This window comes from Marmota marmota, unplaced genomic scaffold, assembly GCF_001458135.2.
Source record: "Marmota marmota marmota unplaced genomic scaffold, marMar, whole genome shotgun sequence".
Lineage (NCBI taxonomy): Eukaryota > Metazoa > Chordata > Mammalia > Rodentia > Sciuridae > Marmota > Marmota marmota.
This window is the reverse complement of record NW_026000037.1, coordinates 40,429,436-40,452,309: the sequence shown is the minus strand read 5'-3', so window position 1 is coordinate 40,452,309 and position 22,874 is coordinate 40,429,436. Positions and strand designations below refer to the sequence as shown.

The 22,874-nt window shown below is 37.7% G+C and overlaps 1 protein-coding gene across 5 annotated transcripts in view; it reads left to right on the top strand.

Annotated features, from left to right (window-relative positions):
* Nucleotides 1–22,874, top strand: part of Cacnb4 (calcium voltage-gated channel auxiliary subunit beta 4) — a 261,511-nt gene that overhangs the window by 218,679 nt on the left and 19,958 nt on the right. For 4 of the 5 annotated variants that reach the window (XM_048812261.1, XM_015479177.2, XM_015479178.2 and 1 more), the window contains 6 exons: nucleotides 4,806–4,936; nucleotides 7,326–7,402; nucleotides 8,821–8,840; nucleotides 9,064–9,144; nucleotides 10,373–10,431; nucleotides 20,461–20,570. In XM_048812261.1, the coding sequence (XP_048668218.1) occupies nucleotides 4,806–4,936; nucleotides 7,326–7,402; nucleotides 8,821–8,840; nucleotides 9,064–9,144; nucleotides 10,373–10,431; nucleotides 20,461–20,570 (478 nt within the window). Of the gene's footprint in view, nucleotides 1–4,805; nucleotides 4,937–7,325; nucleotides 7,403–8,820; nucleotides 8,841–9,063; nucleotides 9,145–10,372; nucleotides 10,432–20,460; nucleotides 20,571–22,874 lie in introns of those variants that run through there. The other variant, XM_048812262.1, reaches the window with a different exon arrangement.

Here is a 22,874-nt window from a genome sequence, read left to right as displayed (position 1 = left end):
CATTTCCATAAAAAATGATCAAGGTTGCTGGGCACAATGGTGCACGCCTGTAATCCCACGTGACTGAAGCAGGAGGATCGTGAATTCAAAGCCAGCCTCAGCAACTTAGGGAGGCCCTGAGCAACTCAATAAGACTCTGTCGCTAAATAAAATACAAAAGGGCTGGGGATGTGGCTCAGTAGTTAAGTGCCCCTGAGTTCAATCCCAAATACCAAAAAAAAAAAAAAGAACAAACCATGTTCATTAGTTGCCAACTACCAGTGTTTCTAAGGAGAAGCAACACTTTAAAAAATAAGGGAAGTTCTCCCATATTACACACACACACACACACACACACACACTCACAGAAATATTCTGAGGGGGCTGGGATTGTAGCTCAGTGGTAGAGCACCTACCTTGCATGTGTGAGGCACTGGGTTTGATTCTCAGCACTGCATATAAAAAAATAAAATAAAGGTCCGTTGACAACTAAAAAGAAAAAAAAAGAAATATTCTAACACTGCTGTACTTGATCGCTTTTCTACATTCTATCAGTATTTCTCTTTTTTATTAATTATTACTTCAATTGTCCTTATTTATGGAGCACAGTGCAATCATTTGATACATGTATATGATATGTAGCCATCAAATCAGGATAGTTAACATTTCTATCTCCTTAACATTTGTTTTGAAGTTTTAGATTAATATCATATTTATCAGGTACATATTTATCAGGTATAGTGTGATCCATTGATACTATGTACTGATCAAATGAGGGTAATTAATGTTTCTATCTCCTTATCATTACTTTGAGTTTGGAGGCTTCATGCTCCTCTTGATCAATATTCTAATATCAATATTCTCTTGTCCTGTTGGTTGCTTTTAGGTCTGTATACCTTCAATCAGGGACTTTCTCTGGCATTTGATGTGTGGTATTGACCTGGTAATCCTACGTAGACCAGAGCCGCTTGTTTTCAGTTCTTGAAAAATCAGATTAAAAAAAAAAAAAGATCTTAGAAAGAGAATATCCTAATCCTTTTAGGGAATGAAGTTGAAAAAGATTGGAACAACACTAAGGTGACCTTTCCAGAAAGCTGGCACAAGCTCCAGGAATATCAACAACACAAACACATTTCTGTCATCAAGTCATAATCTTTTGTCTCATCTGTCACCTAGACAGCCATCTCTTAGGCACCCTTCTAAGTACTTTCTCAGTAATGAAAAATCTTGCATGCAGAGAAAAGTGACTTTGTTGCCCCCCAAGCCAAATTATGAGTGAATTAAGCTCTTGGATTCACATCGTGACTTACTACCAAGTAGCTCACAGAACTTGCCCCCTCGCTGAGTCAGACTCTGCCTCAGCCTAAGCTGTTTCCTACATTTTGGGGAGTTTGATTAAACATTTTTGGAAGCCCTTTAAGATCGCTTGGGTACTATTTAACAAATTAGTATTCCAGTGGGCTAACTTAATTTCAGGAAATAACTTAAGCCCTAGGAAACGATGACTCATGCTCTGTTTTGTCCCTACCACAGTAAAATTTAAATTCCAGACCTATACACCAAAGATTCTAAAAGGGTCCACTTGCCTTTTCTTAACTACAAAATAAACAGGCTTGTTATTTCAGGCCTGTTATCCTGAAATAAAAGACCGGAAAGTGAGGAAAACCAAGACCTCATTGTTAAGGTTTTTCTATCAGGTCAGCTCACGTTTCTTTCAATGCAGGCTCATACTTCATGCCTTACGTGCCTCTTACAGGAGCTGTGTGCATAATAAAAGGCCAGCTCCTACCCTGTCATTTTCTTTTGCGTGTGAGATGGTTACTCAGAATTACTCAAAGTTACTCAGAATTTCATGCTGTAAAGATCCAAGGAAACCATCCGTGCTTCCTTCAAATGTGTCAGTATCATAGACATGTAACTCTGCATTTCTCTAAGCTTAGCAAATCATCCTACATGTAGTTATTGCCTTTTGAAATACACGCAGCACACACACCACACACACACACACACACACACACACACACACATTTTTCAACACTGGTAAAGATAATGAAGGAAGGTTTGGGAATATTCATCTCTAGAGGGTTTAAATAATAGAATTGATATCTTTTTTTCTAAAAATGACCTAGTTGAAACCTTCCCTTGAGGCTGGTGGCTTGGACTAAATTGCCTCCTGCCTCAGGATTCAGCAAATCAATAATTACAAATGCAGTTTTGCTGACACATCAAATAAGGTCCGTTGACTGTGTCTTGCCCCATGTTGGTTGAAACCTTTGTGTGGACTTGTGTCTCAAGTTTACATGTCATGAAGCCTATTTGAGTGGAAATTGTGGAGTTCTTGTTGGCTTCAGGCCATTTGAAGATTATTCCCAAAAATTCTTCCTACAGATCTAAAATAGGCTCAGACTTTATAAGAGTAGACTTCTTTTTCTTCATATAATAAGATGGACCCTAATTTGAAACCTGTATTTGAAATAGAGTAGACTACATATAGTATCATGAAATTTTTACCTGACAGCTGTTAGCAAATAACATAGTATTGGATGTATTTCATCTGAGATATAGCTCTCTTGGCTTCTGTAGTTCCATTTACATTGATTCATATTTTGCCTGATAAAATGTATTCCAGAAGAATTGACTAGGGCTTCTTTTTAATTTTTTTAAATTGGTGCACTGTAATTATACATAAGAATGGGATATATTATGTTATATCTGTACATGAAAATAATGTAATTTGATCAATCTCATTCCTCAGTACCTTCTCTTACCCTCCCTATATCCACTGGCACTACTCTGGATTGCCCATCTATTATATTTATTTTAATCAGTGAATTATATATGGGTATATACATATGTATGTATATGTGTACATCTGTATATATATACATATATATAGTTCATTGTGGTAAATTCGTACATGCACATAGCATAGTTGATAGATTTCATTCCCCAACAAATCCCCATGCCCTTCCCTCCTTCTCCATCCCCTCCCTCTGCTCTATTGGACACCCATCTATTTTTGTGATACACCCCCCTTTTTGAAAAAAAAATATTCCCCTTCCCACTCTCCTCTCTCTAGCTTCCATACATGAAGGAAAACATTTGACTTGACTTCAGGAGACTGACTTATTTCACTTAGCATAATGTTCTCCAGTTCCAACCATTTACAGCAAATGACATAATTTCATTCTTTTTTTAATGATGGAGTAAAACCCTATAATGTAGATATACCATATTTTCTTCATCCATTTGTCTGCTGACAGATACCTAGGCTGGTTCCATACCTTGGCTATTGTGAATTGTGCTGCTTATATTAGTTGGCATGTGCCACCATTTTTAGATCTTTTGGATAAATTCCAAGGAATGGGATGACTGGGTCACATGGTGGTTCCATTCCAGTCTTTTGAGGACTCTCCATACTGCTTTTCAAAGTGGTTGTACTAATTTTCAGTCCCACCAGAGATATATAGGTGTACCTTTATCCCCATATCCATTCCAGCAATTATTATTATTTATTTTCTTGATGATTGCCTTTCTAACTGTAATGAGATGATATCTCAGTGTTGTTTTGATTTGCCTTTCTCTGATTCCTAAGGAAACTAAACTTTTTTTTCATGTATTTGTTGGTTGTTTGTATTTCTTCTTTGGAGAAATGTCTGTTTAGTTCATTTGCCCATTTATTGATTGGATTATTTGTTTTGGTGATATTAAGATTTTTGAATTCTAATGAAAAGCAGCCCTAAAATCCATATGGAGAAATAAGAAACTCAGAATAGCCAAAGCTATTTAAGCTATGCTAGAGGCATCAGAATACCTGACTTCAAATTAACTACAGAGCTATAGTAATAAAAACTGCATGGTCATGGCCTTAAAACAGACATGAAGACCAAAGGAATAGAATAGAAGACACAGAGACAAATTCACATAGTTACAGTCATTCAATCCTTGACAAAAACATATGTTGGAGAAAAGATAATCTTTAATAAATGGTGCTGGGAAAATTGGATATCCATATGTAGAAGAATGAAACTAGATCCTTATCTCTCACCCTGCACAAAAATCAACTCAAAGTAGATCAAAGACTTAGGAATTAAACCAAAAACACTGAAACAGCTAGAAGAAAACATAGTGTCAACACTCTGACGTATTGGCACAGACTGACTTCCTTAATAAGTCACCTAAAGCTCAAGAAATAAAACCAAGAATCAATAAGTGGGATCACATCAAATTAAAAAGCTTCTGCACAGCGAAGGAGACAATTATGAGTGTGAAGAGAAAGCCTACAGAATGGGAGAAAATCTTTGCCAGTTACTTTTCTGAGCCAGGGGTTAATATCTAAGCTAGGGCTTCTTGACAAGGAACAAAGGAATCCAAAGGGAAGGACTTGGCTTTGGTAAGGGTTGGCAAACTATAGCCCACAGGTTGAGGCTGGCCCACTGCCTTACTTGAAAAGAAGTTTTGAAACATAACCATGCTGTCTTGTTTATATTTGTCTGTGTCTGCTATAGTAATAAAAACTGCACATTAGGACAGCAGATTCAAGTAGTTATGGCAGAGACCATATGGCCTGCAAAGCCTAAAATATTTACTATCTGGGCCTTTGCAGAATAAAATCTGCAGCACCCTGCTTTAGTCTATGAACCTAAAATATTTACTGTAATGTAAATAGTATAGTGTGATATAAATAGTATTTGTATGTCATAGATACAATATAATATAGTATATCATATGAATAGTGTTTTGTTTTTCTGGTCCCCTGAAATTAATTCCTGGAATGTGAAGATAAGTGAATTACTATTGATAGCAGTTTTCCTTCTGCATTCCAGAAATACAACAATGATTGGTGGATAGGAAGGCTGGTGAAAGAGGGCTGTGAGATTGGCTTCATCCCAAGTCCACTCAGATTGGAGAACATACGGATTCAGCAAGAACAGAAACGAGGACGTTTTCACGGAGGGTAAGGTCCCATCTTGTCTGTAAACTAGCTTGCTCTTTCTTTTTCTTTCTTTCTTGTAGGAAAATTAGATGATTTTTTTTTTTAGATTTGCTTGTTTATTAAGTTAAAAATATATGCTTTAAAAGATACTTGTCTGCATGGGGTATTTCTGAAGTTGAAAAGGTTTCGGATTTCCCAGGACCCCTTGCATATGCTGGAGCCCAGCACCCCTGCAATCCACACAAATGCCACAGTAGAGATGGTTTTCTGCGGCCTCAGCAAACCCTCCTCAGAACTCAAAACTCTCCTCTGTGAGAGTCACAGTGGGCAGTCGTTGCTCAGAACAAGTGCGAGCTGACCTGACTTGCCATCGTGGCTTTTCTTGGTTCACTTTCAAAGACTCTTTCTTAAGTGGATGCCGAATGTGATGGTGCATGGACACCCGTAGCCCCCTCTCCACCTGAGCTTTCTGTAAGTATCAGCCATCTCCTGGAAATGGCGCGAAGACCCTGTCTAGCTCAGATGAATCAGCCTCTCGTGAACTAATGAAGCAGCTATGTAGGCCTCAGAGGGCAGGTGGCTACAAGTCCCAGGAATATAAGCACAGTTTGAGAGAAAAAAAATCCTCCTCCCACTCTTGCCTGTATGTGTTGCAGCTTGAACTAAAGGATTGATGTATTATAATTCCTCAGAAGCCCTGAAATAGAAGTAATTAATTGTTTTTTTCTTTTGACCCTCAACCTCCATTTTCCATTGAATCTTTTGTTATTTTAAAAACTCTCCTGGGTTTTAGGGTCTCTTTTGCTTTTGTCCTAATGGGAATAATTTTCAATGGTAATAGATCATACAAGTACAGTTAACTCCACTTTTAATCATAATCTTTTAAATGTGTAACATGCCTAAACTACTACTGTGAATCCTCTTGCCCCCTCTTCTCTAGTTATTTTGCTTTCCATGTTCCTCCTTAAACTCACCCAGGGATGCATGGTTCTGTCTCAGGACCTTTCCACTTGCTGTTCCCTCTCATTGGAACCCTTTCCTTCACATTTCCATCAGATCACTCCTTCATGTTCTTCAAATCTTTGTTAAATATCACCTCTGCAATGACCCCTTTCCTGTCCACCATATTTAAAACTATACCCACCCCTTCCCCATGTTTCTAATCCTTTCCCAGACTTAATTTTTTTTCTCTTTCACTTATTACTCTCAGAATTGTCTTATATTTACCTATTTATTTTGTGTAGCACTGACATCTCCTACTATACAGTGACATACAAAGAGAAAAAATTTTGTCCCTCACTTCCACTGTTGTATCCCTAGCTTCTATATTTCAGATACAAAATCAATATTTGTTAAATAAATAAAGGAGTTACTATCGTCAAAGTTTTGTTGTAACTATTATTATTAATCCATAATATCATTATGGATTTTTTAACTAAAAGATCACTTTGTGGCAGGAGCCGTAATAAAGCCATGAGCTCACACTCAGTATCCTGTTTTACCTTTATATCCCCTTGTAAGGAGTAGGGAGCTCCTGCATCTATAGATGGGAAAACTAAGGCTCAAAGACATGCTGTATGTGCCAAGGTCCCACAACTAGTGAGTGACAAGGACAGAATGAAGAATCAAATGGGGGGACCTTCGGGGTCATACTCAAGAGTATTGAAAGGCAAGAACATCAGAGAAGTAAGAAGCTCAGCTCCCCAGGCCTCCACAGGTTCAGGAAATTTTCCAAAGCACCCAACAGGACACTATTGTTATCAGGATACAGATAACAAGAACTCCTTATAGTGAGTTGTTAACTCTGAACCCCCATAATTGTTTTTTTTTATTGGTGGGGGGATGCCAGGGAATGAACTCAGGGGCACTCGACCACTGAGCCACATCTCCAGCCCTATTGTGTATTTTATTTAGAGACAGGGTCTCACTGAGTTGCTTAGTGCTTTGCCTTTGCTGAGGCTGGCTTTGAACTTGCCATCCTCCTGCCTCAGCCTCCCAAGCTGCTAGGAATACAGGCGTGTGCCACCACGCATAGCTCCATGATCACTTTTAAGAAGAAATTGTTGCTCTAGGTCTTCCTGCTTGTTTTGAGCTGTGTTGACATCTGACTGGTACCTGGTGACTGGTATGGGGTGAGCAAAGCAGTTCACCAGAACATTCCAGCCATGGATTCTTTTGCCTAATTTCTGCATTCAATAACTTTTGCAAAGTATTTCCAGGCCACTATTAGTTCTCCTCTTCCTCTGAGAAATGAGGTCAAAGAAAACATTTGAACAGATTCTTGAAGTTGCTTTCTAGCAGGATTTGGTGTGCTTTGAATTATTTAGTATAATTAAGGCCAAGATTTTTTTTTTTAATACTCTCAAGTTCTATTTTCCAAGAGTCTGAGGAGTTTCTTTCTCTCTCATAGGAAATCAAGTGGAAATTCCTCATCAAGTCTTGGGGAAATGGTATCAGGGACATTTCGAGCAACTCCCACATCAACAGGTGAGGGGTTTAGTTAAATTATTTTAATGGAATATATTCCTTTTTAAATATTGGAATATACATGCAAGCATTTTTATTAATTTTGAAATCAGTTAAAGGCTTGGTTTTCAGGGTCTTTTATATAATATTTCATTGCTCAGTTGTTTTCTATGGTGATATGTTTAAAGAATACTAATGACCTAAAAATTTAGATCATTAAAATATAATCTCAAAAACTCTTATTTGCCCCACCACCAGAGGTAATAACTATTCATTATGTAAACCAATTTACAACAAGTTCATTACTCTACTCAAGAACCCAACAAGGTTTAAGATGCTAAGGGCCAACAGAAAAGTTAACAAGTTGGACACTCAAGGAAATGCTGTGATCAGTCTCCATGTGAAACTTTAGGATGTATTGGTACAGCTGGAGATTGGGAGGGTTAAAGCAGAGAATGAAGTAGGGCCCAGATGACCCCTTTTGCCTATTTGGACAGCAGAGAGTTGAGCCCTGGAACTAATATTAATGAAAGGACAGTGGCAGCTCAATCAGGAATTCCTTTTGCTTTGGGGAATTATGGAAATAACCACCCAGGAATTTTTCTTCCATCACATCCTCTGATTCCTGTAGGCTAATGTCATTCTGGCCCAGAATTGACACTGCGTTAAGGCATCTGCCAGTACCATTTCAGAATGGTAGGTCCAAGGCTGTATTGATGCGTGTCAAAACTGGATTGGTTCTGAAGCAATTCTGGGGCTCTGGTCCTTGTTCATATGAATCCTTCCTGATCTCTAGGACTGTGAACCCAACTACATGTCAGGTTATCCCCCAGAGTAACAGGGCCTGCCTGGTCCTTTCGCTAGCCCATTTGCTGGGCTTTGAAGGGTGTGGCAGCTTTTCACTATTACAAACAAGAAAAACCAGGAATAACTAGTCACCAATGGATTTGAAGTTTAAAAACAACATGGTAGAAAGAAAGTATTAGTGTTCCAGAAAATGGCCAAAAAACATTTGAAGAATTATCTCATGGTTCACCAAAGTTATAAACAGACAAGATTGAGGTGATGGTCATTTTTGCTCAAATCATTATTGCTTCTTTGTGTCAAGTTTTATTTGACCAGCTGTCCTCAGCCAAACTGTGTGCTGTGCTCGGCTCTGGAACAACCTAGAGGTTAATGGGGAGCCAAAACCTTCCGCCACCCCACCAACTCAAAATCAGGATACAAGGTCATTTATACAGGGAGAGTTACCTGTTTCTCATGTGTCTTCAAAAGTGACATGTCCAGAATGAAATAAAGGAGCAGAGCTCCCCAGAGGGGTGATAGGGAAGCAATAAGGATGACTAAGGACCAACGGTACATTCATCCCTCTGTTAACTCATGTACTATCATTTACAGAGATTACGTATTTTGATATGGCTCTCATTGTTGTCTTTTAGCAAAACAGAAGCAAAAAGTGGTAAGTTGTATTTCCTTTTTAAACTTACTGTTAAGGCTCCTGTACATACATGCCTGCAATCTCCATCTCAGTAACCCACATAGCTATAAAGTAAGGGCTGAGCCTCCCCAGTGGGGACCTTTGGTTATCATTAATGGCTCAACCCAAGAACTGTGAATGTTGTGGCTATGGAGGAGGCGTGCTCAGCCTCACCTTGTCACGCATGTTGAATCATCTCTTTCAGACGGAGCACATTCCTCCTTACGATGTTGTGCCATCAATGCGTCCGGTGGTGTTAGTGGGGCCGTCACTGAAAGGTTATGAGGTACAAATATCATCTGTTACTCTTCAGTTCTTGACAGAGAACCCAGGACATGGTCCTTTGTGCACTTGCTCCTCCAGGGTCTCATTATGTAAGAACTAATGGAAGCCAGCTCTCAGGATGTGAAGGCGGGTGGCACTACATGGGGCTTCTGTGACCCTTTGTCCTTTCTCTCCTCTCTTGCACACGTCTCATCTTTATGCATTACATTGTTTAGAAATAGTCTCCCTCAAATCATTTATAATGGGAAGTTCTGGTAAAAGATTTGCTCTGCATTAAATTCAAATAAAAGGACTGTATTTGTCTCAATCATTCCCATTATTATTAGAAACAATAGAGAATGATCCGCACAAGGGAATAGATAAGCAGTCTTCCAGAAAACCCAAACACTGAAAGCACCAACCAATTTCACCCTACTGGGTAAATAACACTATGGCTTATTCCACCGAATGTTTTTTAGGCTTATTTGTTTTTAAGGACAGATATAGAAAAAAAAAATTAAAACATTACTGAACCCTAGAGATGAATTAAACAGTACTATGAAACAAGACAGAGTAGAGACTTAAATACATGACATTTCAGATGTTGCTTTCTGGGCTTTGAGTTAGCACAGGTACAAAACAGGTGTGATGTGACATTTGAATCTGAAGGTAGGCAACCCGCAAGACACCGTTTCCACTAACCTAGGACAATGTCTTCACACAGTAGGCACTTACTGCACATTGGTTGAATGAATTAATTAATCTCTTGAAGCAGATCTAAGAATTCCATCTCTCTGCCTTCCTCTGGGTTAGAAATGTCAGAGTGATGAACAGAACAAAGGTCTGCCCTGGTTATGGAGAACTTGCAGCAACTGCACAGACTAGCAAGCAGGACAGCTGGGCCCAGGCCCTGCCTTAGGCAAGCACAACTCAGGGTGGCCAGCACTCCAGACCAAAGCCAGCCTGCTGTCTCCTGGCAGCAGTTCTACCCGCTAATAAGGGAAAGGGGAAGAAGGTTTGCCTTGGGATGATGAACACTGCTGATTGATTCCTCAGCACTCTGGAGGAGGACCAAGGGGGAAATTGGCAACTGCACTTCCTGATGCATGGAAAGCACCTTCCCTGGGAACCTCCCTTAGGCTGTGATAAGGTCTCTGCTGGGACATAGTGCCCTCCCTTCCACCTCTCTCACTTTTGACCTCTCTCTCTGCGTGTGTTTGCCTCATTCTTTTTTTCTCACCTCTGCAAAGGTAACAGACATGATGCAGAAAGCCCTCTTTGATTTCCTGAAGCACAGGTTTGATGGGAGGTGAGACATATAGATGTTTTTGTATTTTATTTTCCTTTAACCGAACATGTATGATGAATTGATTTGTGGGTCTGTGTTTCCAGTAATTACAGAAGTTCTATAATTAAAGAGTAACAGAGTGTTCTTGGGAAGAATGATGATGATCTCTGAAAATATGAAGCATGGCATTGAATTCTCAAGGGAGAAAAGGGCCTTCAAAAGGAAAAGGAAATGTTTGTCTTTATTTTCTCACTTATTAGTGAATTCATACCAAACTGATTTTTAGGAAAAAAAAATAATTAAAATATATGTTTCTCATGAATATGATGGTTCACTGGTCATGCTGGGTAATATTATTTGGAAATTGTGTGTGTGTGTGTAGGTGTGTGTGTGTGTGTGTGTGAGAGAGAGAGAGAGAGAGAGAGAAAGAGAGATGAAGTATAAATATAAAATACTGAATTTCCTCAAAAGAAGGATTCCAAAAAATTGTTTTTATTATAAGACTTCCAAAATGACCATTTTGTAGGAGATAGTGCTTATTTGGATGTATAGTTCTGGATTAGTTTTATTTTATTTATGACTCTGTGTGTGTGTATGTGTGTGCACTTGCACGAACATGCACACATTATAGTTAAACACAATAGTGGGGGTCATTTTGAAACCTCATTATTTTATTGGTCTACTTATAGATCTGTTTTGTATGTATCCTATTGTGATCCATCATCAATATTATCCAACCATCAAATAATTTTATCATTTAAGTCTTGTGAAAATGTCTAGAGAAGGTTTCTGTGTTTTACAGAGAAATGGTTAAAAAGTCCATATTGACATAATACTGAGTACAAGCTCTTCCACAATGCAGAATGCACTCCATGTGAAAGTAACCACATGAGAAAACCTGAAGAGTTATCAGAAATGAAGAAAATTTAAATAGTGTGTATTGAGAAATCTGGGTAAATGCATCCAATTTGTCACCTTAAATGGGCTAATTAATTTTAAAATGTTTAAATATCTTCAAGTAGATTTTAATGAATATGGTATTGTAAGGAAAAAGCAAACATGGTAATGTTTTAAATACAAGTTATATACAGGTTCTAATTGAAGAAATAAGAATACCTCTGTGCTGTTATATGAGTTTCTAAATACATTAATATGGGCCAGGCTGCCTTAATATGTTGACCCCAAAATGCATAATGATTTAAACACAGTGGAAGCTTATAGTTGCTCACTTAACAGTGAGTCAACTGTTCCACCTGGGAAGGACACTTTAGTTGGGGGAAGGGGAGAAGTGGACAGAAAGTTTGTTCCACCTGTTGTGTGTGGCCCTTAGTCTGGGGTGACCGTTCCAGTCAACCCATTGGAGAAAGGAGCATGCAGGACCCAGAAGTAGTGACCATCTTTTCTCACATTTAATTGGCTAGAATTTGGTCATGTGGTATACCTACTTGCAAAGGAGTCTGGGAAGTACATCTTGCTCTATACCTAAAGAGGAAGATAAAATAGATTTTGTTGAACCAATAACAGTCTCTCCTGCAGTCATCTAGTGGACACAAAGAGTTTGATAAGAAAGGCATGTTTATCCCATTCTCTTTTTTAAAAACAGGCAGAAAATGAAAGAGTTTCAAAGAAAACCAGCAAAACTTGCTAAATATTAGAATATTGGTATTGAAAGACAAGGTGAAGTTCATTCATTCTAATCTCCCTCTTCCACAACACAGTCAGATGGACAGTCAGCTTCCCTTTGAACACTTCTGGCTGGTGGGAATCCTTTCCTAAAAAATGCAATATAAAGAAACAGCTGAGCTCTGTATAACTTAAGAGCAGTGGTCTTTGTCCTGCCTTGTGCTGTTCTGAGCCCTAACCCTTATCCTTCTGTCACTCTCCATGGACTAAAGATAGCTAACATGCATGGCCCAGCCTCTGTTCCTTCAGTGATGCTTGGAGTCACTCGGTTCTAACCTGTGTTGACTTTACCTAAGGCTGCTCTGAGTAGTGCCTCAATTTCTGGCCCCATAGCAGCCCTTGATCTGAACAAATTCCATCCCATAACACTGCCTATGTTTGTGTTTTGGTCCCCACATGACATGCCTATAAACAGCAATGTTATTTAAAAGTTTGACAGATAGCACTGATCAAAAAAAAAAAGATAATTTAGCAAATAGAAAATGAGTGGCTTAATTACTGGATTCAAGAATGAAGAATCTGATGTCTTCCTAATCCTTTGGCCCAGAAAGAGGAAATTCATTTTGTTGTATCAGCAGTTATTTGTCTTGAATCAAGTAGAATTGTCTGCATCAATGAGAGCATACACACTATTTTTTTAAAAAAATTATTTATTCTAATTAGGTATGTATGACATCAGAATGCATTTTGATTCTTTATACACAATTACAGCACAACTTCTCATATGTGCAGTCATACATACATGTACCTAGATTAATGATGGCCATCTCATTTCACCATCTTTCCGGCCCCCATGCCCCTTTCTCCTCCTCTCCCTCCCCTTTGCCCAAAGTTCCTCCATTTTTCCCATCTCCCCCCCACACCTATTATGGATCAGCATCCACTTATCAGAGAGAACATTTGGCCTTTGATTTTTGGGGAATTGGCTTACTTTGCTTAGCATGATGTTCTCCAACTCCATCCATTTACCTACAAATGCCATAATTTCATTCTCTTTTAGTGCTGAGTAATATTCCATTGTGTATATATACCACAGATTCTTTATCCATTTATCTATTGAAGGGCATCTAGGTTGCTTCCACAGTTTAGCTATTGTGAATTGAGCTGCAATAAACATTGATGCATTACTATAGTACTATAATACTATAATATGCTGATTTTAAGTCCTTTGGGTATAGAGCGAGGAGTGGGATAGCTGGGTCAAATGGTGGTTCCATTCCAAGTTTTCTAAGGAATCTCCATACTGCTTTCCAGAGTGGTTGAACCAATTTTCAGTCCCACCAGCAATGTATGAGTGTGCCTTTCCCCCCATATCCTTGCCAACAATTATTGTTGTTTGTATTCTTGATAACTGCCATTCTGATTGGTGTGAGATGAAATCTTAGAGTAGTTTTGATTTATATTTCTCTAATTACTAGAGATGTTGAACATTATTTTTATATATTCCTTAATCAATTGTATATCTTCTTCTGAGAAGTGTATGTTCAGTTCCTTAGCCCATTTATTGATTGGGTTGTTTGCTTTTTTGGTGTTAAGTTTTTGAGTTCTTTATATATCCTGGAAATTAGTGCTCTATCTGATGTGCATGTGGCAAAAATTTGCTCCCATTCTTTAGGCTCTCTCTTCACCTCATTGATTGTTTTTGTTTTGTTTTTTTGCTGCGAAGAAGCTTTTTAGTTTGAATCCATCCCACTTATTGATTCTTCATTTTATTTCTTGCACTTTAGGAGTCTTGTTAAGAAAGTTTGGGGCTTAATCTGACATGATGAAGATTTGGGCCTACTTTTTCATCTATTAGGTGCAGGGTCTCTGGTCTAATTCCTAGTTACTTGATCCACTTTGAATTGAGTTTTGTGCATGGTGAGAGATCAGGATTTTTAGTTTCATTTTACTGCATATGGATTTCCAGTTTTCCCAGCACCGTTTGTTGAAGAGGCTATCTTTTTTCCACTGTATGTTTTTGGTGCCTTTGTCTAGTATGAGATAACTGTATTTATGTGGGTTTGTCTCTGTGTCTTCTATTCTGTACCATTGGTCTGCATACACACTACTGAAGTTGGTTCTAATAGAAACAGAATAAGTTTCAGTGCCAAGTGTCCATGAGGTCTGATGACATGGCAGAGAATCTAGGGGAAGAAGCCAGTAACAGTGTAGGTAGTAGCTACACACAGACTTAGCACCGGAAAGGACCCATGTGTGGCAGTGGGAGAAAGATGTTAAAGGTCATGTGACAGAGTGGACTTACTGTTAAGAATAAGAAGCCAGTGCCGCAGGTAAAACAATGAGTTCACTGGTGCATGAACTCATTGTTTTAATAAGGAAGAAGAAATTGGCTGGTAGCTTCTCACTGGCTCTGATGTGTCTGTTGCTTGGAGAATATCCTTATGTTTTGAGCTATGAAAATATGCTACATTATGTTTTACCAATTAATAAAAGGAGAGAAAATGACAAGTAGACTTTAAATGAAACCAGCCAAGAGAACAATCACATGGAAGGCTTTCACTCAGTGACACAGCATAAACAATATGTTCTAGTGGAAACCTACTCAGTGTTTCATTGACTGTGAATGCAATTTGTTTAGACAAAATGGCAGGAGAAAGTCCTGCCTTTTTTTTTTTTTTTCAGAAAAAGCAAAAATATCCATTAGCTAAGAGGTGTTTCTATTCAGTACTGTTTTTCAGATCTTAGTTAAAAATTAATTCAATGAATTAGACTAAAGTCCAACTGCTTAACTATTAGAGTCATAAACTTGAGAGGGTTTTTTGATACCTTAGCTATGATCAGTTTAGTTTTTCTATATTGATGCATTATAATTATATGTAATAGCGAGATTTATTATGTCATATTTATATATGCATATAACATAATTTGATAGATCTCATTCCTTAGTACTTTGCTTTCCCTCCCCTCTTCCCTTATCTCTCCTCCTGATCTGCTTGCTGTAATCTACTGATCTCCTTTCTATTATCATCATTATTATTTTAATTAGTACATTATAGTTATATATAAAAGCTGAATCCACTGAGGTATATTCATACATGGACATAGCATGATTTGGTTAATTTCATTCCCCCGTAATTCCCATACTCTCTCCTCTTCTCTCCATCTCGATCTCCATTGGTCTCCTTATTATTTTTGTGAGATTCCTTTTTTTTTCTCTAACTTCCACATATGAAAGGAATCATTAAAAACATTCAACCCTTGACTTTCTAAGTCTGGCTTATCTTGCTTATCATTATGTTCTCCGGTTCCATCCATATACCAGCAAATGACATAATTTCATTCTTTTTTTATGACTGAGTAAAACTCCATCATGTAGAGGCACCACATTTTCTTCATCTATTCATCTGCTGACAGATACCTAGGGCTGGTTCCATAACTTAGCTATTGTGAATTGCACTGCTATAAACATTGGTATGCTTGTGTCACTATAGTATGCTGATTTTAGTTCTTTTGTATAAATTCAAAGAAATGGGATAGCTAGGCCATATGGTAGTTCCATTCCTAGTTTTTTGAAGAATCTCCATACTGCTTTCCAAAGTGGTTGTACTAATTTTCAGTTTCACCAACAATGTATAAATAAAGCTTTGTCCCCACCTCCTTGCCAGTAATTATTATTATTTGTATTCTTAATGATTTACCATTATAACTGGAATGAGATGAAATCTCAGTCTAGTTTTGGTTTGCATTTCCCTGATTGCTAAGGATGTTACATATTTTTTCATATATTTGTTGGCTGTTTGTATTTCTTCTTTTGAGAAATGTTTGTTTAGATCATTTGCCCATTTTTCGATGAGTTATTCATTTTTCTGATGTTAAGTTTTTTATGTTCTTTATATATTCTAGATATTAGTCCCCCATCAGAAGAGCAGCTGGCAAAGATTTTCTCCTTGAATCATTGAGACCTAGTTACTATACAGTTTTACTGCTGTGGTTGCTATTGTGAGGCCTAACTGTAGTACATGTAAGAAAAATAAAAGGCATAGGTGAATATCCACATATAGTAATACTTCCTGCGGCCATACTATAAATTAAGTGGCCCTAACAATCTGCTAAAATGGTACTCAGTCTGGTGAGGACACAGTAGTTACACTATGGGCTTCTCTCTTCATTTCACATATTCATTGGGAATGATCCTTTCCTATGAGGTTTGCTCAGCTGGTTGAATCTACAATTTTTAGGCCAAATAGCACGAAGTCAAACCAGTTGCAGTTTGTTGACCTATGCCATTCATGTCAAAGCCTCTGAAGTCTGTTATTTTAGGCTTTTTTGACAACTGGATCAGATCAATTCTTAGGCATTATCCAACGCATTGTAACTGACACAATCATGGCTTAAAATCCTAAACAGCACAAAATCTACAGGGTTAGGATCTTCAGCTAAAGGAAGCTATTATCCAGACAACATATAAGGAAAACAAAGCAGGTAGTTGAGAAAGAAATTGAAAGAGAAGAAGCTGAGAATACAATTTAGAGAGACTCAAAATAGATAGTATTTACTTGTAAAAGGAAATGGGAACAATTGATGCTATCACAAAGCAGCCAAGCCATGGAAGAATGAACACAATTTGTAATTTCAGTGAACAAAGGGGAAAAGAACAAGTGACTTTCGGTTCCTGTCATATCCTCTCACTCAAATGTGGACTCATTAGTCCACAAACACTGGGTCTAATTGAACACTTTTGGGCCAGACTTGAATGTGTAAATTAACAGATTTTTATTACATCGTTGTCTGACCTGATTTATCTTTCCTTGCAATGTATTTGAATTTTACCAACTCTGGGATGGCTGAATCTATGGTTTCTACTAACTTCTGAGGACAGGATATAAAGATATTGTCTCCTTCAAGTCTTCAACTATCTAATAATCATTTGTCTTGCTTACATTATATATGTGCTTATCAACATAGAACACTAAGATAATTAAGAAAGCACTTTTATATATTATCTTGTTTGCTCCTAATGACAAACCCATGAGACAGTTTTGACAAATCTACCATTACCATTTTATTGATTAGGATACTAAGACTCAAAAGATGTCATGACCTTTCTGTGGCCATAGAACCAGGAAGAGAAAGATCCAGGGCAATATTCATGTCCTCCTGTGCCTTTCATCCATTTCTATTGACAGCACACTCCCTTGTTCTTTGAAACACTTTTCCCTATAAATACTAGGATATAGCAAGGGTAAAATATTGAAGGGCTTTACAGCTGTTGCATTACCATCATGGAACTATAAATTATTTTTTAATGCATGTGTCATAACTGAAAACTATCTTTACATAGACTATCACAGAAAACTAATATGAATAGCCCATGATATATTGGGTTATAGCAATTAAGGTGAATTCTAAAGTAAAAATAAGCAATGGTTGTGTTTCAGATTTACTGCATTTAGAGAATTATTTTTGCTAGTTTCTAGGGAATTTGCTGCTACATCCAGGCTGCTGAGGAATCAATCTCCTACTCCTACTATTGTTTTTTTTTTTTTTTTTAAGCTACTGGCCAGTAACTACTAACAAAGTTTTTCCAGAGATGCACAGAAGGGCCAAAAGACACCGGGTATGACTATAGCAAGAAAATAAATAGAAAGGATGTCATAAATTTTTTAAAAAGTATTTACATTTGATAGTTCTTTGCTGGGAGTCTTATTAAAAAAAGAAGATTTGGATTTGATGTCTGATTTTGATAATAGTGAGCATCCTTGTAAGATAAACACTTATTTTGTCTTATTAGAGTTGCTAGGGTAGTGTCTATATGTTCCAGATCTCTACTTTATGCATCTGAATTTTATTAACAAGTAACTTATATTAGCAAATGAACTTGTAATTTATTAGCAAATAAAATAAGAAAGAATGCTTTATTGCCCACACCTTTCCCTCTGTTTCAAACATATGAAACAGTTTTATATCTTTGTTTTTTAGGACTTCGATAGTATTTGAAAAGGGCTTTGTAAAAGTGCTTTAATAACTCAGAATTAGACCATGCATCTGTTGATAAACACTTCAAGTGTTAAGAACCAAGGGTTACAGTCCCAGAAGCTGGAAAGGCTGAGGCAGGAGGATCGAAAGTTCAAAGCCAGCCTCAGCAATTTAGCAATACCCTAAGCAGCTTAGAGAGACCCTGTCTCAAAATTTAAAATAATAATTAAAAAATGGGCTGGGAAGGTGGCTCATTGGTTAAATGTCCCTGGGTTAAATCCCCAGTACCACAAAACAAAACAAAAAACCCCAAACCAAGGGTTACTATCTGGCTTGTAGAATAAGAATATTTGATTTTCACGTAAGCAGAATAAAATCTTGCAACAAACCAAAAATCATTATTCTAGAAAGTTGAATTCTGTCTTTAAACCAACCCATTTGTCTTTAATCAGATATCTGGATTGCTCTGGATATGACTTTTATCCAGCAGCTCCATTCTTAAAATAAACATACAAGAAACCCAGAATCACAATAATAAACATGAAAACCCTGTTCTGTAAAGAAAAGGAATTGCCTATGAGAGTTCATGCCTCAAAGCTTTAGAGGGCTACAGAGTAATAGAAACTCATATGTGGGTTCGCTTGACTTTAAACTGATTTAAATCCTGACCATCTCTCAGACCAAGGCCAAGGTTGTGCATCTGTGCTTGATAATTTGCCTTATGTAGAGATTTGGGGTTGCTGGATAAGAAAGCTGAAATGAAAGAGAATTCTGAAGTCAAATGACTAAGCCCTGGCCTGGTGCTCAGAAACCTAATTTAGACCTCCTCAGCCTATGTGGAATCATGTGAAACTCTCCGTTTCTCAGTTTCCTTCTTGGTAAAATGAAGAAGTTGTTACACCAGTGTTTTCCAATGTCTTTTAGCAGTTGAACAATGTTTTGCAATGAATTCACATATAAGCCCAATGTAGAAAATAGAAATGCAGAAGTGTTTGCCTTGTGTGGTAAAATTGGAGCCTCACCCACTTGGCCTTTCTTTAGTGTTCAGAATGATTGCCAAGATCTTTCTGCAAAGGACATTTGAGAATGCATCTAATACTTATTAGGGCATAAAAATTCTAAAAAGCTAAATAATTTTAAATGTCCTGACCACCTACAGTACATAAATACAATGACACAGACAGGCGGTGATTTGCTTTAAAATAACACCAGAAGTTTAAAGTCTGTAGGTTTAAAGAAGTGATTTCCAACCATTTGTCAAAAAGGTTTATTCTAAATTCTCTCCAAGGCTCAGATCATGCAAGTCAGGTAAAGAGTCTTCTGACAATACCCAGTATCTCCCAAACAGGTATGAGATGACATGTGATTGAATAATTGCTAATAACTCTAGCTTCTTCTCTGTTCCAACCCTCAAAATTTTTTGACTATGGAGAAGAATAGGTATGTTCACTGAGTATAAAAGGGAGAGGGTGCTACTTTTCTCATGTATTTCTGGGAAGCTGTGAAGATGAGAATGGGGAAAGGCCCACTGATGTTAGTAACTGACTTAGAAAGGCAAGCTTTGGATTCTACAGGCAGATAATGGCTGGAAATTGAGCAATCCTTAAAACAGTTTTAAAAGTGTGGATTCCAGATGTTCTCATTTGATAAATTATATTCAAATAGACCCTTGTCTCCATTCATCATTTGCAATGTCTTTACTTTATTCTTTTCTTCCATGATTGCAGGATTCTTTCTAACTTATCAAAACCCTGGCATAATATTCACATTGCCCTCAACTGTACTCTCTTAGGACTGCCCAACATGTGCATTCAAAGTCATATGCAAATATGCTAAAGAATCCTATGGCTGTAGAAAAGAAACCATATTTCTCACATTCTTACAAGTGAAGTCTCCCTTTGAGCCTGTGGAGAAACGTTCCATGAATCATGAATGAAGTATTGAGCATAGGAATACAACTTAGTCTATCACCAATTGGTCGTCTTTGATGATCAAAATGAAGAGGGTTTCTTCCTTTAGCCAGAGGCATTGAAATGCTGGAAAAGAGTATTGGTAGCTCCTGAAGGTCTTGTTCAAGAGCAGATCATCTGTGAATTGTGAGGAAATTGTATTGCTGCTTCCTAGAAAGAGCATGGTGTATGCATATGTTTTGATTCCCTCCTGGTGTGGTGTGCATTGTAAAGGGAACTTGGCCAGGACGGCCATAATGGAGAAGAGCATTTTTACTGGAGTAATTTTTCAATTAAATAGCCAAAAACCTTCCTCTATTTGCTCTGCTTGTATTTTAATACTAGCCAAAGCCTGTTTAAAATTCTTGTGGCCAATATTTATTATACTGTGGTTCTACTATAGTATGTAAAATGGTTATTAAGTACTGTGGTTATAATTCACTTGGAGAGCCCTGTAACATTTTTACTGGCTTGTTCTCTTCTGTGTTCCTATTCATAGGATATCAATAACGAGAGTGACAGCTGACATTTCTCTTGCTAAGAGGTCTGTCCTAAATAATCCCAGCAAGAGAGCAATAATTGAACGTTCAAACACCCGGTCCAGCTTAGGTAAGATATTCAAATGTGGTACTTTTCTATCCTGTACTTTTAGACTATCATGACACAGGATGTATTTGTGAATGTCTTTTCCAGTTTGCTCCCTGGTCTGAATGAGGAAGTGCCAATAACTGAAGAGAATGCTAGAATGGACATGAAGGGAGCAGAATTCTGCAGCAGCCAGAGCCTGTTCTGTCTCTTTCAGCTCTAGTCAATTAGCTAATTGGTAGTCTGGTTGGAAGAATCCTCAACGACTCCCCTGGTCTGTTACTGCCTAAAAACGGGAAACCACTCATCTCTGTTTTGCCTAAGCTTCTCAATGAGGCTAATGGTAATTGTCATACCTGACTCACAGCTGACACGAAAGGAAATCCTATGTTCAGTCTTCTCAGATCTTTAGAAGAAATCGATAATGGTGCTCTTGGTGTTGCTTCTGTTGCTAGCTGATAGTACACAGAATAGTCACACCTTGAAGTAATGGCAACCACCATTAATTACATGCAGGGAATTAAAATGTGTCTTTTCTGGGGTACTAGTGAGAAAGCATCCTAAAATTCACCATGATTGAGAAGAGCAAAAGGCTGTGGATGAGCAGGGCTATGGATAGAAGTGAGTCCATGCTGCTGGTGAATCACGTTATTCATCCTGAAAGTATGTTCTTGTTCTCCATGACTGTCAAGAGTGGTGCAGAATCTTTCCTTGAATTTTCTTTTGCATTCACATTCTAAGGGCAACTTGTTTTAACTAGGAAAGATGCTTCTCCTCCATGTTGCTGAAATGGGCTGTACAGAGGATAGAAAACTAAATAATAAAAACAATAACAATAATAGTAACTAGCGTTTCCAGCTGCATGTCCTAATGTCTCATCAAGAATCCAAAAAAGGGGGAGTGGTGGAGTGCTCGCCTAACACAGGCGAGGCCCTGGGTTCAATCCTCAGCACCACATAAAAATAAATTAATTAAAGATATTGTGTCCAACTATAACTTAAAAATAAATTTAAAAAAAAGAGAGAAAAAAGAATCCACCAAAGGCTTGCCTTGACCCTGATTTAAGGTTGGAAAGAAGATACAAAGCATTATCTCTATAATCCTGGCATGAGATTGGTACATGGTGATCACCAATACATATTTGTGGGATGGTTGCTTGTGAGGGGATGCCTCACATGCCAGTGCATGTGAGGGGTATATCCTAGAGGTGAGTGTTTCCTTGTCCAGTCCTGTGCTTAGAGCCTTCCACAAAGTGAAACATTCTTAAAGGCACAGTATTTTGCCTTGAGACAGTGATGGTGGCCTGTTGATGGTGAATCATAGCAGGTAGCTGACTAAAATAAAATATCATGGGTGATGAGGACAGTCAGGTAGGTTGAAGATTTCTCAAACAAGCTTCTTATTCTCTGTTCTCCTATCTTCTATCTTTGTGTCTTTAACTTTTAACCACCTCTCCTTCTGGTATATTATGAAAGGCTAAAGATGCTAAAAAGCTAAATTAGGTTGCCTGTTCCTTCAACCATTTGCACCAGCTAAGGAGTTCATGGATATTCCCTGAAGTTGGTCCTTATACTCTAGTTACCTGTCATAAGAGTTGGTGAGGTATATGAGGAAGGGTAGTATTAATACTCAGAAGAAACAAAGTAGATCTCAGTTCACTGGTTTTTAACTGTACTCTGTGAAGTCATGTACCCACAACAATTGGAATTCATCTAATGTCAATCTAAAATAACACTGAGTTGCTTATTTGTTGTCTTATTAAATACATAATTTGTAGATTCTTTCATCAAATGTCTATCAAACACTTGTTATGTGCCATGCGTTATGCTAGACTCAGGAAATACAGATAGAACTAAGACTCAGTATTTTGCTCATGGGTAAAGAAAAAGAAGGGACAGATGGTTAAAATACTCTGGGATAATGAAATTAGAAAGAGCAAGCTAGAGGATAATGAAGAAGGGTGGGGGTGAGCGGTTTGTGAGGACTTTTTAGAAGTTATATTTGAGCTGGTTCTTCAAGGCACACAAGAATGTATAAAAACATTGGCCCATTAAAAAAAAGCATGTGTGATTGAGAAACAACTAGATTTGTGTGGAACATGCTTAGAAAGGAGAGTGCAGGCATGGTTTTAGAGGAACCAGAAAAGAGACTGAAAGAGTAGATTGACGTCAATCTGTTAGAGCTAAATAGTGTTGCTTGTTAAAGAGATCTCTTAAATAGATTTTATGAAATGTTTATTTTATAAGATATTAATAGTTGTTACATTAAAATGTTTTCCATGGTCAAATAAATTTAGAAATGATGAATTAAACAGTTGGCAGTTTTCTT